This window comes from Engystomops pustulosus, chromosome 2 (genome assembly GCF_040894005.1).
Source record: "Engystomops pustulosus chromosome 2, aEngPut4.maternal, whole genome shotgun sequence".
NCBI classification, from domain to species: Eukaryota; Metazoa; Chordata; class Amphibia; order Anura; family Leptodactylidae; genus Engystomops; species Engystomops pustulosus.
The window spans coordinates 64116030-64135632 of record NC_092412.1 but is presented as its reverse complement, the minus strand read 5'-3'; the positions used below and the strand labels follow the sequence as shown (position 1 = coordinate 64135632).

The 19603-nt window shown below is 40.5% G+C and overlaps 1 protein-coding gene across 6 annotated transcripts in view; it reads left to right on the top strand.

Annotated features, from left to right (window-relative positions):
• The window catches only part of RBMS2 (RNA binding motif single stranded interacting protein 2), a 72788-nt gene that overhangs the window by 39048 nt on the left and 14137 nt on the right, over nucleotides 1-19603 (top strand). For 4 of the 6 annotated variants that reach the window (XM_072135008.1, XM_072135010.1, XM_072135005.1 and 1 more), the window contains exon 2: nucleotides 8614-8786. In XM_072135008.1, coding sequence (XP_071991109.1) covers nucleotides 8614-8786 — 173 coding nt within the window. The remainder of the gene's footprint in view (nucleotides 1-8613; nucleotides 8787-19603) is intronic. The other 2 variants (XM_072135009.1, XM_072135006.1) reach the window with 1 other exon arrangement.

Here is a 19603-nt window from a genome sequence, read left to right as displayed (position 1 = left end):
TCAACCTCATATACATGGCACATCAGCTCAGCTGGCATCCAAGATCCTTATTACCCCTAACATCTGCCATCAAGGGAGAGTTAGGAATATGAGATGGTCATAAATATTAGATGTTCATCCAAATACAGACAGATTTCGTCTAAAGTATATATATGTAAGGAGACTAGTTGGAGTCTCAACTAAGAGTCCCCATCACAAAATATTGGATGGATATTGGATATATACATAAAGGACTTTGATCTGAGCAAAATAAAGGCAAAAAGACCAGTTAAAGCCAGAATGATCTTTTGCTCTTTTTATTACTGTTCATCATGTCAAACATTTGTGCCTTACTTTATTTTTGTTATTATCAAGAAGAAAAAACCCCATGCTATTACAAATGGAGTCCAATAACAGTGCCATGAGGTGGCATATGGAGTTCATGCTGCTATGTACTACATACTACAGGGCCAGTGGTGTAACTTGAAGCTGATGGGCCCCAGTGCAAAGTCTGTGCCAGGCCCCCGACTATAATGTATGGTTTATAGTAATAGTCTTCTCATATGGGAAAGTGACACCTTATGGTCCCCCTAAGCCTCATGGGCTGGGTGCGACCGCACCCTCTGCACCCCCTCAAGTTACGCCCCTGTAACGGCTCTGTGTTTCCAAAGATTGCATTAAATTTGCTAAAACCCCAACTGTTCCTATTATTGTCAATAGGACCCATTGAAAGAGAGTTGTGTGACCAATCAGACATCCGCATCATTTTCGCTTTTGTGTTCTTCTGTCAGAAGAGAAAAGTTAAGATGCAAACACAAATTTGACTTTTGAATTTTAGTGCATTGCTGGATTTTTCGAAAATAAACTAATAAATCATAATAATAAGACCATATCAAAAACACCTCGCTCCTACCGAAGATCAGCGAGACTCGCAATGAATTATTTATGGTGCTTCACATTGCCCAATGCACACTCCACAGTCAATAAAGATATCAGAAGTTTATGGGATTTCTGCTCATCACATCCTATCATCTCAATAGTACAGACACAACAATTGCTGCAATAGTAAGATTCAGTCATTAGATGACCAGATGATATAACATGAATTATTTGGCCCTAGATATAATCATGTATGCACAGTTACATCTTTTCTTTATTACACATATGTTGTATGATGTTTTTGTCTTATAAGTAGAGTTTAATAATAATACATAGCCCAATATGGCTTCAAAGAAGGAAAGCTCTTGGTGCACTTACCATAAGATCCAAAATTTTATTTAGGCCATGCAGGATACAACCGGGCATGCCAAACACTTAACTGAGTGCGAGGAAGCTTAGCCCTAAATAGTCCATCACTCATCTGTGCCCAAGTAGAGTCGTCTCCTGTAAAAAGAAAAAAAAAATTGTCCCTTCACCTGAAGGGGCAATAATGGCACCAAATGCCAGTAATTCCGCACAATAACCACAACACATACTACACAAATTGGCTTCTTTATGATGGAAATGTGCACCATGTATGTTCCATCAGAGCCTATTACAATAGAAAGGTTTTACCGTTCATGGTTACTCGCCTATCTATCTATCCGACTCCGGGCACCTCATCTGAACATCTGAGAATCGAAGAGCATGATTATGCCTACAAACGCTATTACCTCTTCATAGTCTGCTAAAAGCAGCTCCGTACATATGACAGCCACTGTGTTTTGTATTGTAGCTCAGTATCGTTCTCCTGAATGGGACTGACCGCAAAACAGGCCATGTGGCAAATTGATTCAACATCATACATCTGTGAAGTGGAATGGAAGGTCACAGGTACAGCTGATGGCCACTGTTCCCTTTATTGATCTGATATTGATCATCCTGGGAATAGGGGATCAATAAAAGGTCCGGAAATACCCCTTTAATATTTAATATTTCCTTTCTATTTATAGCTTCAACTGATTTTTAACAAAGTAAAAAGTAATTGAACTTAAAGGAAATCTACCACCAGGATGAAGGATTGTAACCAAGCACACTGACATACTGGTGTTCCCCCTCTGGCACGATATGCTCTTCCATAAGCTTGTTAAGCCCTTACTTTTAAGATAAAAAGGTTTTAAAATCATGCAAATGAGCCTGAGGGGCTCCAGGCTCCATTAACACATATGGAACTTGGAGCCCCTCAAGCACATTTACATAATTAAAATGAAAGCATTTTTTTTTGTTAAAATCTGGGCACAAGAAGCTAAAAGAAGAGCAGATTCTGCCAGAGCGGGCACATACCAGTATGTCAGTGTGCTTGGTTTACAATCCTTCATCCTGGTGGTAGATGTCCTTTAATTATTACTTGTATTTAGTCCAGAAGATAAAAATACACACATTTCTTACATATTTTGTAAGGGTGGGGAAAGCTAAGAGAAAGAGGAGGGAGAAGGGAATTTATAGAAGACCACAATGATCTTCTCATTTGCTGTCTGCTATGTATAGGATGAAAATGACTACCATTGACAGAAAAAGTTTATATGAGCATAAACACAGACTATACCATAACACACAGTACTGTTTGCTCTCACAGAAGGCAAATAAAGAAAGACAAAATGAGGGTTGGTGCCTGTTTTGACTGGTGCTGACATACCGCAGTCCCTGGAGGAAATGGAAAAGTCAAAAACACTTACAGCAAATATTGATCTGGTTGTTTTCATAAAACATATACTTATATGAATTGTGTATATAAAAAGAATGTTACTATTGTTCAAAAACAAAGCTGTGAAGTGTGAAATCATGATGAAGCAGATATTACCAGTATTCCATTTTTCTTGTTGGGGTAAATTGGTAAAAGACTAGCTTTCATCTGCGAATGTGTTGCGTCCATTCATCTGTTCATTTGTACTACTGCGTGTCAATCACAAAAGACGGAAGGTGGGGCAAATAGTACCCGACTTACAGACGACCCCTAGTTATAGGCGGACCTCTCTGCCTACTGTAACCTCTGGAGAAACTCTTTGTATACTTTACTTTAGTCCCAGGCTGCAATGAACAAAGCTTTAGTAATCCTTGTTCCCGTGACAGCAAAAAATTTTTAAAATGCAATTGTCACTGGGACAATAAGTTACAATTATAAAATATACCAGTTCCGAGTTACATACAAATTCAACTTAAGTACAAACCTAAAAAAACCATCTTGTATGTAACCCAAGGACTGCCTTTTTATCCCAACACACAAAATACATCCCCAGAAAAGTCACATGACAGCACAGGTGCCATTTTGTATTGCTTTTACTTCATTTGTTTTTATTTGGCCTTTTTCTTGGCTTCTGAATGTGTCCTGGAGACCTACAACCAATACTGACTTGGCTCATCTCTTGGGGATTTGTAAAGCAACATGAGATATGGAAGGATAAGAAGTCTTGGGTTGGACCTTTGAAAAATTGACATGTATGGGCTGACGTGAATCCATCTAGATTGCTAAGTAGATGAAAGAAATGCTTGCTGGGAGTATATGGATTATTTGTGATACCCATAATGAGCCATGTATGCCATATAGTGTCCTCATAATAATGCATACAGTTCTGAAATACTAGTGGCCAACAGTGTCCATATCTTCTCCAGTGTCAGCTACAATCGATGTATAAAAGTCGTAGCTGTGGTTTGTACATAATCCCCTCATAGTATATTTGTAATGGGAACATCTGATTCGCATTGTAGATGTTGAGTTGGATCTAAGCTATGACCCTGCGATAGCCCTGAACTTCTCAAAAGAATGAAAGTCTCACTGGAGGGATAATAAGCCAGCAAAAACTTTTTTCCTTAAAAGATTTTTTATGGATCATGTTCTCCTATTTTTGCAGCGTGGGAGGAAGTCTGGAGAAACACAAACTTCAGAACTTCGTATTCTTAAAGCCATCGGTGGCAAACACTGAAACGTGGCACGGGTGCCCTCACCTGTAACCAGCTGTCTGTTGTGAGGCTCTCGTTAAGCTTGTTTCTTGAACCATTTTTGTGAGACTTGTGGGAACTTCTTGGTCACAAAAAGTCCTGGAATACCTTTTGAATATTGTGTGGTTTATTTCATTACACTTGGACCTAAGTGCAGCTTTCTCATGATGAAGATTTGGGCAGGGCTGTTATATGTGTTGCTGTAGACTTGTCCTTGATCAGGACAGGGACACCAATACTGCAGCTTGAGAAACAGCTGACCCTTGCATTTCCCTATGCAATAAATTCTGATTACACACCGTTACAGAGGCAAAGTTATGACTGCAGCACACAAGACATAAAGCTGAGCGGATCTTACAGAGCCTCCTTAATATCCCTTTTTAGCATTTTTAATAGTGTAACAGTAGCTCAACTACACAACACTGGATAAAGAGTGGTTTAATATCCCACCAATGTCTGATTGGTGGGAGTATGACCTCTAGGACCCACACGCTTAATTGCAGTTGGCCAACTTTGTGGCCTACAAAGAAAAGGGAGGATGAAATGTCACATATGTCATCAGTGTCTGTCTTTGGAACACCCATTTATCAAATATATACAGGCAGTCCCCTACTTAAGAACACGCGACTTACAGACGACCCTTGTTACAAAAGATGTTGATAATTTACTGTCTTTTAACCCTAGTCTACAATAAACAGCTGTGGGGCTACATTCACACTGCCGTATATGTACGGCCGATATACGTCCTCCATAGACGTACCCGGGAAAAAGATAGGACACGGTGCCGTGCGCCATGTATCTCTATGGAGAGGGGCGGGGGTGAGCTGCGCTCAGCTCCTCCTCTCCCCGTGCACTGCCGTTGCCTGCTACGGTACGGTATGGGCGGGCAACGGCAGTGTGAATGTAGCCTAACAGTTATTACAGGTGTCTGCAAAGCTTTATTGTTAATCCTGCTTCTTATGACAATCCAACATTTTTCAAATCCAATTGTCACAGAGACCCCAAAAATTTGCCATACAAATTCAACTTAAGAACAAACCTACTTAGGTTTGTTCTTAAGTTGAATTTGTATGTAAGTCGGAACTGTATATTTTATAATTGTAGATCCAGACAAAATAAAATTCTTGTCCCAGTGACAATTGGAGTTGCAGATTATTTTGCTGTAATTGGACCAATGATTACCAATAAAGCTTCATTACAGACACTTTACAGCTAATTATTGCAGTCTGGGACTATAGTAAAGCATCCAGAGGTCACAGTGGGCAAAGGGGTCTTTAACTAGGGGTTGTCTGTAAGTCGGGTGTTCTTAAGTAGGGGACTGCCTGTATATTTGTATGACAAAACTGGCAACCAACAGACCCGTTGCTTTATCTGGGGGTCCACCATGTCTGTAAATTCACATTAATGCTACATTAATGCTGCTATAAAATGTATAGAAACTCCAATCCTAAAACATAGCATATTGTGTAATTGTCACTGATAAAAATGGTACTGGAATACTTTTCTAAAAAGTGAATTTTGTCTTCAATTTGCACAATCTATGTGACCGCTATCCCAGTACAACCCATGCTGTATCCCATCTGATTGTGGGTTGATATTTATTTTTTCTAAAGAAATGAAATCAAATAAATCCAAGTGTTTTACAGATTTCTGCTTTGCGCTACTTATGGGATCTGACAAATGCTTAGATACAATATTTGCATTGTCCCACAAAGGAAATTCTTGGCAAATTACTGTTTATACACTTGAATATTCTGCCAAGTAAAATCTTTAAGTATGTCCAATAAATGTTATTTATTGTTTTGTTGCCATAGGTACGCGGATTATCAGCACAAACCTTACTAATTGGCTGTGTTGCAGAACCTTTCTGGACCCATGGCTAATGTTAGGCAGTTATCTAATGTATATGTTACAGTATTTAGCCAGTGTATGGAATAGATCTTAGATTACATGTACAGTATATATTCGTGCCTTTAATATACAGTGATTTAAAGAGAATTTCACATCAGTTTTAACCATAAAGAACTGCATTGAGTTCTAGGTATAGTCCCTGGAGAGATGTGTTATCATTCCTTTGTCTATGTAGTAGGTAACAGAAAGACTTTCAAAAGTTAAATTTTGATCCCAGTTTGTAGCTCTTGGAAGGGCTTGGGTGTGTCTTTAAGACTGAAGAGCTTTCTGCTCTTTGCAATGAGCTGTTACACAGCTGCTCCCTGCTGCCCTGATCGACTCTTGTAAGTATCCAATCAAAATCCTGATGTAGCACCTACTACTAGCAGGAAAGAGGGATGGTGGACCAGCTCCGTGCAGAGTGCCAAAAGCTCTGAGGCTTCAAGACCTGCCCAGAGCTCTCGCTGCATGTTTCTTCTCCTATTTTCACAGTCCTGTAACTACTAACAATGCACTCATGTACAATTACACAGCTAACACTGGCAGGAGCTTTGTATGGGCCAAACTGCTGACAAATACAGTTTAGTCTAAATTGGTTTTTAAAGGCATTAATGTGGACTCTACCAATCCTAAGAAGGAAGGCTATGATGTAGTAGTTTAATGTCCAAGGCTGCAGTGTAAGAAGGTGTAAGAAGAGTCAGCCACCACAGTCCCACTCACATTGAGCTGTCAGCCACCACAGTCCCACTGTCAGGATCAGTGGTAGTGGATCCTCTGGACCACCGCAGACGATGACATAAACTGACACCTGGGACCGGAGTCAAAGTGGCATCCGGTTTTCACAAGAACCCGCCGCAAAGGGGTTGTACTTGCTGCGGCGTGATACCACCGGGTCATTCCACAGGTGCGACTTTGTCCACGGTGGCGGCAAAGATGAGTTACAGAGTCGTAAGGCAAGATCGTAGTCGGGGACAGGCAGGAGGTCGATATAGCACAGAATCAGGGACGTAGCGGAAGGTCAGGATGGGCAGCATAGGAGCGAGGTCAGGACCGGAATTAAGGTCACAACGGGAAATCAGGATAATTGCACAGGGCATCAGGAAAGCTTTCTCTATGTCTGAAGCACAAAGATCAGGCGGGGAAGACAGGAAGAGGCTGAGACTTTATCAGAATTGGCAGCCAGCCAGCGCCAATTATCGGCGTTAGCCGTTTAAATCTCTGGTAGCTGGTGCGCGCATCCTAGGAGGCAGGGACACGCGCGCCAGCGCTGGATTGAGGAGAAGTGAGAGCCGCGCCAGGGCCCGGGTTGCACACAAAGGAGCACCGGTGCGCCCGTGACCCGAGTCGTGGGAGCATCCGTGACACCCACTCATATTTAGCTGTAAGCCACCACAGTCCCACCCATATTGAGCTATCAGCCACCACAGTGTGACCCACATCGAGTTCTCAGCCACCACATTCCCACTCACATTGAGCTGTCACATAGAGTAAACTATACCTGTGGATAGTACATATAAGTTCTTATTTTTTGTCATTAATCGCTGCAGAGTATTTATTTTGTATTGCCGGTGACTCTTCATGTGCAATATTACATTTACGAAAAAGAAATCACGTATGGGTTTTAGGATTAATGATTTTTTTTCCTGCCTACAGAAAGAACAAATATGGCAGAGGTCATTGCCCTTATAGGACATCTTCTTTTAAGCCTTGTGAACATCACAGATACATTTGAGGTCCAAAGTTTCCTTTAGCAATTTATGCTCATGTTTATTTCACCAAAATAATATATCCCCTGGATATTATTTTTGTGCTGGAACTCCAAAACTAACACTTATGAGCTCTGATTTTTGAGTATATTTATTGAATGACAATGGTGCTGTTGTTACCACTAAACACCTACCAAAAGGAAAGGAAGGGAGAGGAGGTTATATTCTTCTAGGAACCAGGTTGCAGGGGTTGGATATGAATGAATGAATAGTTCAGGTGATAATAGTAAACTTTGTAATATATTCAATGAGTAAAACAGCTTCTCTGGTCTTTTACTTGCAGAGAGCAGTGTATCTAAAAGCCATTTGAAGTTCTTCCACTTCAAACACATAGGGAGTAATTATTATTATCATTCCACACCTACGGCATATTTTCTTTAATGAGACAGCTCTCTGTAAAGAGTTCATTCATTGGACACTTTATCAGGTTCCTCTATCTCTCAGTTGTCAGTGGATACAGGACAGAAAGTTGATTTACACAAACTGCTAAAATAAGGGAAAGGAAAGAAAGAGGAAATAAGGACACAGGGACATATTTATTTAATAAAGAATATTAGATGTTCTAGTTACCGGTACATTATGAGTGAACCCAATTGATCAGTGCTCTCCTGGGACTGGCCAAGTTGTAGGTATTTATTGTCCTTGGACTTCATTGTATGATGTACTGTATCATATTTTGTACTAGGGTTTTCTGCCATTGCTCAAAGAGGGTCAGAATCATAATCTTCAGCTTCATTACTGCTATGGAGAACCTATGTCGTAGTTTCAATGTCTTAAACACTGGGTTGGAGAATAGATTCACGGGCATAAGCAAATTCTTATGAAAGGTGATGAAACGTTAGGTTCGCCACCGCTGCACTAGACTATTTCACAAGTGGCACTCAGAATCCTCTATGGACACATGTAACAAAAAGTTCAGTAACTGATGAAACTAAGTTTACACAAAATCAATGGGTGACTTAATTAAAAAAAAAAATATATTTTGGAGAGAGATTCTGTAGGTTTGTTATTGTGATGTGGACTTTATATTCCAATGCCTAAAACCTTTGTATTTGTTTTCCAGCAGACCTATGTTTCATCAGCACAGCATATGGCTCCTCCCAGCCCTAGTAATAGCAGTGGTGGCGGAGAAGGAGGAGGCGGCGGAGGTGGAGAACAGCTGAGCAAAACCAATCTTTACATCAGAGGTCTTCATCCCAGCACCACGGACCAAGACCTGGTGAAGCTGTGCCAGCCGTAAGAAGCATTCTTATTATTCTCAGTTCAATAAGTCAAAATGAAAAGATAGATTTAATATTTTTAAGGGGGCTCTGCTGGACAATTCATTAATGAGTGGAGTCTGCTACTGGATATTTTATTAATGAGGGGGCTCTGCTGGTCATTTTATTAATGAGGGAGCTCCGCTGGACATTTCATTAATGAGAGGAGTCTGCTACTGTACATTTTATTAGATTGTACTGGCTGCATTTCTCAAGCTTACACTCGAGTCAAAAAGTTTCCCAATTTTTTGTGATAAAATTAGGGGCCTTGCTTATACTTGGGTCGGCTTGTACTCAAGCATATATAGTCATTGCTTCCAAAAAGTTGTCCAGATGTTAATATGATTCTGATATAGATAAAAATTGATTCAACTACAATGTTCTGCACATAGAAACAAAGTATCTAATAGTTGACTGCACCTTTCTATTTGTATCACACAATTGTTATGCATATAGATTTTAAGGAGACCATAAAGGATTATCCCAATGGCTGTTTTCCAGTTATTCTGTTGATTTGTGACCTGGCCAAACAAACTATTTGTCACGATATGTGTCCATTTTGTGGGGTGATTGATGCCAGGTTAGTGTCTCAGGCATGTATGTTGGTCCCTATAGCTTGTTCTTCTTTGGGGACTTGAGAGGAGCAAAAAATAATATATATATATATATATATATCAAGTAAGATGCTATTGACAAAATATGTTCTCATAATTATAGTGGTTGTTTCATATTTACTCTGATTAAACGGGGCTTTAAACAGGTAGCAAAATAGGAATATAACAATTTTATATTTGTTTTTACTATTTAAATGAAATCTACCATCGGGAATCTACTTTCTGACGTAGTTGTCGTTGTAGATTCCCGCTTCCTGCATCATCCCCACACCGGTTTTATTTAGATCTTTTATTCTGCCTTTTGCAGAAAAACGTTATTTTAGCTTTATACAAATGACTTGCAGGGGCTACTGGGGATGTGGAATAGTGTCTGTGAGTTCTGGGGCGTGAGCGCAAAGGCTATTCCACGCCCCTGAAGCCCAAGCTAATAACATTTAGAGATATACTTTATGGCAGCTGCATGGTCATTAGGACCCCTTAGGTGGAGGTGAGTTGTATGCATTTTAGACTATAACCTTATATACTCTAGTATAAGCCGACCCAAGTATAAGCCGAGGCCCCTAATTTTACCACAAAAACCTGGTAAAACCTATATTTTTTTTTAATCAAGTATAAGCCGAGGGTGGGTTTTCAGCACAGGCTTATACTCGAGTATATATGGTAATTCTGGGTTTTACAAACCTATTAATTCTGGGTTTTACAAACCTATTAATTCTGGGTTTTACAAAAGAAATCTTGAGCTTTCATTTTTACTCTGCACGTGATGATAATAATAATAGTACTACAGAAAAGCGATCTCGATCAGGAAGTGACAGCCTATTTTGAGGCTCCAATGCAACAATGATGAAATGGCTATAGAGCGTAGGCCACATATTGGCCTCCTGCTTCACTGTCTGTTCCCATCTTGCACAGCTGTACACTTATCTAAGAAGGATTAACCAATACGTTGATTCATTTTTGTTGTACCGCTGTAGGATGTGGAGAAATCCAACATCTATATCTAACAAAATGTCTAAATGTTTTAGATGCATATTATATTCTTACCTTTGCTTTTTAAAAAAATTACATTTGCAATTTAAATGGTTGCTATCGACAACAGCAATAACAGTTTTTTGTAGTATTTATATTGATTTGAAGTTGCAACAGCTGGGAGGCGGCAGAACAGTTCAGTACAGCATCCCCACATGTTAGCAATACCCAGATTGACTACAGGCGGTCCCGTATTTAAGGACACCCAACTTACAGACAACCCATAGTTACAGACAGACCCCTCTGACCTCTAGTGAAGCTTTCTGAATGCTTTACTATAGTTCCAGACTGAATTGATCAGCTGTAAGGTGTCTGTAATGAAGCTTTATTGATAATCCTTGGTCCCATTACAGCAAAAAATGTTTAAACTCCAATTGTCAGTGGGGCCAAAATTTTTTTGTCTGGATCTACAATTATAAAATATACAGTTTCGACTTACATACAAATTCAACTTAAGAACAAATCTCCGGTCCCTATCTTGTACGTAACCCGGGGACTGCCGGTACAACTCTTAACACGTCCCCCAGGAGGCTGCACAAAGTCAATATGGGATTTGATCACAAATCATGTTGTTTTGAAAAGATGATGATCTTTCAATGCACATATGCGTACATGTCATGCCACAAGCAAAGGTAAAGAGGGTCATATCTGTAACCTGTATCCTATAGTGACCTGCTCCTCCCTGGATCCTGAAAACACTGTGCAGACTGCCCAATTCCCTAGTTATTTTATTTATAGAGTCATAAATAGAACTCTAACTAAAAAATAAAGCACAAGGTACTAGCAAATGGCTATTTTACCTGGACAACCTAACTAGCAGAATGCTTCCATTTGGGATAAAAAAGGTATCGCCTGATTTCTTCACTCTTCTTCCATTTGGGATAACACAGGCTACTCTCTTTGGTTGGACTGTACCTTTAAGGATCTGCAAGACAAAGGAATGAATGTTTTCGGGATGGATATGAATAAATACTTAGTTTTTTATTTATATAGGGCTCATTGCTACTCATTGGATAAATGTAACTTAGAGTTTAATTAAAATAGTAAATAATAGTGAAATAAAATCCGAGTCATATAAGAGAGAGGAGTTGTGTCTGGAGTCTGAAGGAATACTAGATCTTTATATACAGATCTATATAAATATGTATACTCACACATACATACACATAATTACACATTTACAGGATCTTACGGAGGAGGAGCTGAAGGAGGGAGACAGAGGGGGAGTAACTTTTCTGCCTTGTAACCTCATTTCACCCCAGCCAAGGAATGCAGTGTACATCCCCTGAGCCCCAAGGAGATCTGCACATGTCGCCCACAGACTGAGGGAATGTTGTTTGGATGAAGCAAGATGTTTGTAGGGGGAGAACAGGCCAGATGGGAAAGTGTTTGATGCCAGGACTCTGCTAGTTGTATAGGAAACTGTAGTATTCACAAAGTTCAGACAGCATTCACTTCATACACATTACAGAGAATTATTCCTCCTATAGATACGTCCACTGTGCGCAGCTCGTCATCCTCTCTTACCTGTACAGTTACCTGACAACATGAAAATTGTGGAATATTTGTGTTATTATTAATTTCTACTTCATCATATTAATTATGACTTTTTTTCTAAATAATTCTTTTAATACTACAATATGTAGTTTCCTCCAGCACTTAGCTTCTGAGCGTAAAATATATTTTATTTTCTTTTAAATGGATGGAGTATATCACCGAGGATCCAGGATTTACAGTGGAACTAAATCTAAACTTTCAAAATTGTAAAGAGGAAAAAAAGAATTTGTTTGTATGCGGGAAGGCGATAAATTCTGCTATTTTTACAAGTTTACATAATTTCTTCTTTACTGAGTACTCGCCATGATATACACTCACCGGCCACTTTATTAGGTACACCTGTCCAACTGCTCGTTAACATTTAATTTCTAATCAGCCAATCACATGGCGACAACTCAGTGCATTTAGGCATGTAGACATGGTCAAGACAATCTCCTGCAGTTCAAACTGAGCATCAGTATGGGGAAGAAAGGTGATTTGAGTGCCTTTGAACGTGGCATGGTTGTTGGTGCCAGAAGGGCTGGTCTGAGTATTTCAGAAACTGCTGATCTACTGGGATTTTCAGGCACGACCATCTCTAGGGTTTACAGAGAATAGTCCGAAAAAGAAAAAACATCCAGTGAGCGGCAGTTCTGTGGGCGGAAATGCCTTGTTGATGCAGAGGTCAGAGGAGAATGGGCAGACTGGTTCGAGCTGATAGAAAGGCAACAGTGACTCAAATCGCCACCCGTTACAACCAAGGTAGGCAGAAGAGCATCTCTGAACGCACAGTACGTCGAACTTTGAGGCAGATGGGCTACAGCTGCAGAAGACCACACCGGGTGCCACTCCTTTCAGCTAAGAACAGGAAACTGAGGCTACAATTTGCACAAGCTCATCGAAATTGGACAGTAGAAGATTGGAAAAACGTTGCCTGGTCTGATGAGTCTCGATTTCTGCTGCGACATTCGGATGGTAGGGTCAGAATTTGGCGTCAACAACATGAAAGCATGGATCCATCCTGCCTTGTATCAACGGTTCAGGGTGGTGGTAATGGTGTCATGGTGTGGGGAATATTTTCTTGGCACTCTTTGGGCCCCTTGGTACCAATTGAGCATCGTTGCAACGCCACAGCCTACCTGAGTATTGTTGCTGACCATGTCCATCCCTTTATGACCACAATGTACCCAACATCTGATGGCTACTTTCAGCAGGATAAAGCGCCATGTCATAAAGCTGGAATCATCTCAGACTGGTTTCTTGAACATGACAATGAGTTCACTGTACTCAAATGGCCTCCACAGTCACCAGATCTCAATCCAATAGAGCATCTTTGGGATGTGGTGGAACGGGAGATTGGCATCATGGATGTGCAGCCGACAAATCTGCGGCAACTGTGTGATGCCATCATGTCAATATGGACCAAAATCTCTGAGGAATGCTTCCAGCACCTTGTTGAATCTATGCCACGAAGAATTGAGGCAGTTCTGAAGGCAAAAGGGGGTCCAACCCGTTACTAGCATGGTGTACCTAATAAAGTGGCCGGTGAGTGTATAATATTTCTGTTACTTTTGAGTAGCAAAGAGGCTTTATGTAGGAGCCCACGGCGTGCCTGAAACCATAGTTTATTTTGTGACTTAGTCAGTGAGTTTTGATGTGGGTGATTGTGGGATAACTTTGAGGATTTTAGGGCAATTATTTATTTCTATTTCCAGCTAAATAACACAGTCCATTCTGCTACACAGAGCTAAAGAAACTCTTTCATGATCCAGATACACAGGATACTATTTTGTGGCTCAAAATACATTGCTTTACCTTATCTTGTTCTGTTTATACTATGGTTTACATTATGGTCTAATCAATTCAGAGCTGAAAACTTTGGGGAATTCTCTTTTGGCTTATTATAGCTTACAAAGTTATGGACACAAAGGGCAAAAGCATTTCTGAACGTCTGCAATAGACATTTTTCAGCAATTCTGGCAACGCCAGAAATCTGACTACACTAGGTTCCTACTTCATCTAAACCTTTTCTTGATGGGTTGTCCGAGATTAAGTAAAAAAAAAAAACAGGAACCTGGGGGTTGGCTGCAAAAAAAATGTCTCGTACTTACTTTCCCCAGCACTCCCGGTGTCCCACTGCGCTCCCTCCAGGACTTGCCTCTGTTTAATATGTATCAGCTTCCTTGCCTCTGTGATCATAAAATGCATGGCCTGGGACACCGGGAGTGCCAGATGAGGTAAGTTCTTTAAAGGGGACCTGTCACCATCTTTAGCTCCTATAAACTACAAAATGTACCTTATATGGCCAATTGCTGGTGCTCCGGGGGTGTCTTTATATTTTCCCAACGTTGTCTGACACCTGGAATATGAACTTATATTCACATCCTTGTTCCAGTCAGGGGGGCAGGGTTAACGGTGAAGAAGTCAATCCTTGACCCCTCCTCACGGCTGAGAACCCGCCTCATGTGCAGTGTGCTGGTTATCTCAGCTCCGACACCCTGTGTGTATCCGGACTGAGAAACAGGCGCACTGCGCATGCTCCGCTGTTCCCCCGACATTGGGATTACGTTAGAAGGCAGTGCAGACGGCTAGCTCAGATGCAATAGCTATGTGCGGGAATAGCAGTGCATGCGCAGTGTCGGACCAGAGATCAGTGGCACACTGTATGTACTTGAAAAGTGGTGCGAGACCGTGGCAGGACAGGGAGGCTCCTGTAAGCAGAGGCAGAGCCTGGCTCGGCTACATGAAAGAATGAGGCGGGTTCTCAGCCGTGAGGAGGGGTCAAGGATTGACTACTGCGACGTTAACCTCGCCTCCTGACTAGAATGAGGCTAAAGATGGTGACAGGTTCCCTTTAAGTCATTTTTAGCCCACCCCAGGCCACCTCATTTTTTTTTTTTACTTACCGTAGTCTCAGACAATCCCTTTAAGGTTATAGATGTACAAAAACTTAATTGAACAGTTTTCAAATGTACATTCTGTATCAATACTTCCGTTTTCTGCTTTGTATCATTCAATAGGAAGCTTCATTTATTACCTCTAGAGGATAGAAAACTGCCCCTGGTCATGTGATGTCACACAGGTGCATGACTGGATATAATATACAGCTCTGATTACTCTCAAACCGTGCACCTGTGTGTGCACATGACCAGGGACTTATTTTTTATCCATTCAAAGTAAACATTGAAGATTCCTACAGAATGACAGCAATTAGAGATCTAGATAATGGAAGAATTTATACAGAAAGTGTGTTGGAAAGTTTTTACTTTTCATTATACAAATAAAAACTTTTTTTTTTTTTTTTTTTTGCTGGAATTGGACAACCCCAATTAAAATGTCTCTCTGAATTGGAAAGTGAAAGAGACATTGAAACATAAATGCATACTGGCCCAGCATATCCCAGAAATACAATCACAGGGTACATGGACACCGTCAATGGCCCACATTTATTAAACCGTTTGTGCCAGTTTTCTGTCTGACTTTGCACATACAGGCAGTCCCTGGGTTACATACAAGATAGGTTCTGGAGGTTTGTTCTTAAGTTTAATTTGTATGTAAGTCGAAACTGTATATTTTATTATTGTAACCCCAGCCAAAATTTTTTTGGTCTCTGTGACAATTGTATTTTAAAAATGTTGGGTTTTCATAAGAACCAGGATTAACAATAAAGCTTAATTGCAGACACCTGTGATAACTGTTACAGCTGATCATTGTAGCCTGGGACTTAAGTAGAACAAATTTCCGTTTGTAACTAGGGGTCGTCTTTAAGTCGTGTGTTCTTAAGTAGGGGACCGCCTGTAAAAGAAAGTGCAAACTGCTTGTACATGTATTTATAAAATATCTGTGCCAGTTTTGTATCGCGGGTGCACTGTGCAACAAAAATGTGCACCTAAAGGGGTGTGTTAGTGCTTACCACATTTATTACTGATGTGCCCCACAATTCTGTCTGCGCCACAATCCTACAGCATAAAAAAGGTGCATCAAAAAAAAAAAAAAAGGCTCACACTTCCACACTTAACTGCACCTAACTCATACAGTGGAGACATAAAACTCACTATACACTCTGTATTTCGATACAATTATTTACATCAGCCCCTGTTCCATATAAAGGTTGCAGTCTAAATGACTTGCCTCTAGGAAGAAACCATTCAGTTAGGGCTCATTCAGACAGTTTGCATGACTGGATTTCAGGGATTAACCACAGTGCTAAGGATGGGACCATGAGTATCATGGTGGTATATGATGCTCGGAGTCCCTGATTTCCTTCGGTATTGTGATCATGATAACAGAAGGGACTCTTTACATCATATATGACAATGATGTTCAGAGTACCGTCCTTGGCACTGTGGTTGGTCTGATCACGGTTGTCTGTTTTAGCCCTACGGGGTTTTTTTTGAGACGTAGGAGTAAACCACAGCACTCACAAACAAAATGGCTATTGACAGGAACTCAAAACCACTATAAATAGGATTGCGTTTGTACTGTGATTCCCTCCGGCAGACAGGACAGACACTACCTGCTGAGACGAAAAAAGCAACCTCATCACCACACCAACTATGCTGACTAGTACGGACTGTGCTCCTATGATGCTAGGAGCCCCTATTATCCTCATTATAATAATGTGTACCATATAGAACAGTAGGTAGTCAGGTCCAGGTACCTTCACAGTGCTCAGTGCTGACATACAGTCCAATTATTCTCCATTATGTGTGAAACCAGCCTAAAAATATCATGTATATTTGACGATATTCAGCATTTTCTGTACATCACATATGTACAGTGATGTGAATAGGAGATGTTTTTTATGAATGGATGGTTGTTGTATTCCACTACTATTATCTGTTGCTACAAAACATTTCACCTAGCAACAAAAGGAAATGAATATATTTACTTCTCTATTGAGCACCGGAAATCCACAGCTTTTCTGAAGATGAGGTTAAAACACAAAAGACTCACAAAATGTTCAACCATCTAACTGACCCATGGCTAGAAACTGCCGGGATGCATTACATAACCAAAGGAGGGTTTCTGTCCCTAAGAGCTTGCAATCTGCGACTAGACATCCAATTACAGTGTAGCGTGTAGAGGCTCATCGCTGTAGAGTTCCACTTGTAACAGAATCTGCCCAGCTTAGTTATTTCCTGTCTGGTGTCAGTAAATGGTTGGGAGGAGGTGGGGGATGGTGGCTGTAGGAAGGGGAAGACTAAAGTTAATCCTTTCCTTGCTGGTTAGTAGAAAAAAAAATCCGCCATTTGCTGTAATGTGTCTACCATTAGCAGTAGAAAGGGTTAAAAAAACTCCTGGGGTAGACAAAAAAATGTTATCTATAATACTAGCTGAGTGAAGGAGGCAGGAATAGGAAGAGGGAGATGGCTGGGAACAGTGCTGTCAACCAAGGCTATTCTTAGTGTATGGGCAACTGGGAAGGAACAGACGAATAAAAGGCAAAACTACATTTTTTTTATATTCAGCAAAATATAGGTTATAATTTATTTTCAAGATTATCATTTTGAGAATCACACATTGGTAAGTTTAGTATTTGAATCCCTTTCAAGGGACACAGAGTGGAAATGCTGTGTTTTTACAGTCCTCTTACAAATGAACGTGTGCCGTGAGCAAGCCGCACAAAAGGGGAGATTAAAAAATAAAATAAAAAGTGAGTTCTGATTGGTTTCCATGGGCAATTAGAACAGTTCGGCTGTAAGACACTTATGATAAATGGTCCACATAGACTCCTATTGCGGATGTTTACAATGTGGTAAGGCAAGGTGTATTCACTGCGTATCACCACACCGGCTGCTCCACAAATTATAAAGCAGGTCCTATTCCTGTCTGGATTTGTGGTGCCAATGGTCATTTCCAACAGCACGCAACCTGTTGTGTGTGACACGCAATGCACACACAGTCATGTACTTGTGGCCTGCCATCAGCCAGATATCTGCATCTTTTCCACAAGTTCACAAAAAAAAAATCTGAATCACTGTATAAAATCTGCAGCATCTTTCTCTGCTTCCTAACCATAAGGACGACTGCATTTTTTTTCAAGCTGAAAAAACCCTCAAAAAGCAGTTCTGTTTTTTTTTTTTTTTTAATGAATCCTCAAAATGTGCACCAAATTCTCCATCACAAGAAGAATTCTGACGCTACATTAAATCCCATAGGAACGCAGGGTGCTTCATTCAGTTACCATAGTAAAATAGGATAAATAACAGGATAGATAATGTTGTTTATGGCGAAACCCCTCAAAGAGTACCTGTCACCTTCCCTGACATGTCTGCATAGTAAATGTCCTTCCTCAGATATTTAGTAGTTTATGTTTAGATGTGTAAATGTGCTTCTGTACAGCCTGATATTATCCAGCTACTTATCCATCGGAGGTTCTGTGAGTTGGACCCCAACAACCTGATCCTAAGCATAGGCTATCAATTACTTTAAAAAAACCTATGCTTAATTGGTTGGTAAATATGTGTTACGAATAAAGGCTTGACCTCAATACCAGAAAAAAATCCATGACATAAGCCATGTCTGACATCAGCTGATTGATGTAAGGAGCTGTAGTAAGGTAGTGTGAAGGCCACCTGAGAAGATGTGTTTGAGGCAACAGCAATGTTGGGCAGATTGCCCATTATGGTTGTTATCTCAGTATGCATGGCCGCCTCTACTCATAAATCTATAAGACGTCTGCTTCTATCAGCCTGGTAGAAGCAGGTAAATGAAGCATGAGAATCGGAGCAAGGATCCACCTTGTTCTAAGTTATTGTGCATTTATTGTGTATTTCTAAGGGTGGGTATAGTCAATGGGACATCGAGAAGAAGAGTGTGGTGGGGACTGAGCAGTGTTGGTTCATGTGGTCGACATCACCAGGACTGAACTGAACAAATTACAGGACAGGATGATCTTTAATGAATAGAGACTGTTTGGGGGGGAAGCTACAATGTTTCCGCTTGCACTGTTGATTGAAAGCTACATGTGCGACAGTATTGCTTGATGACTAGTATTGTTAGCCATGCAACATGCAGCTTTTGCAATTATCTATTGTACTTGATGAAGGCTCATATATAAATCAAAAATATGTCTTTTGAATATGCAGTAAAAATACATATTCTGCTACAACCTGTAGCAGGGCCTTCAACTATGCAACTCAATCAAGTGCTTTTACTTACCTGATATATGTGCAACTAGAAATTGTCATCAGTGGGTTCTTGTGCTTCTCTCACCATGATGGCAGAAGCTGAGTACCTACTTATGACCTATATACTACTTCTGCTTCTCCCCTTTAATTAACATTGTTCTAGGGGTCTCCAATTCTAATAAAAGCTCCAAGTCCTATCATTTGAACCTCTTTTCAATCCATTGCTCCTTTTGTTAACCCACTTGTGGCCTCTTTAAGACCTGCCCCAGTCTGGCTGAGCCCTTTTATTTTGGGTTTTGGGATTTTCATCCTGAGTTCCTGCTCAGTCACCAATCAGCTGCTTAATCCACTCTCCTTCCAGAGGACCTTGTCTAATGAGGCAATAAGAGGCAGATGTTTTATACAGTTGGTCTTGGAGCAAAGAGGTCAAAAATTAATTAGAATTTTTGTCTTTTAAGGATTTATAGTCTCAGTGTAGACAG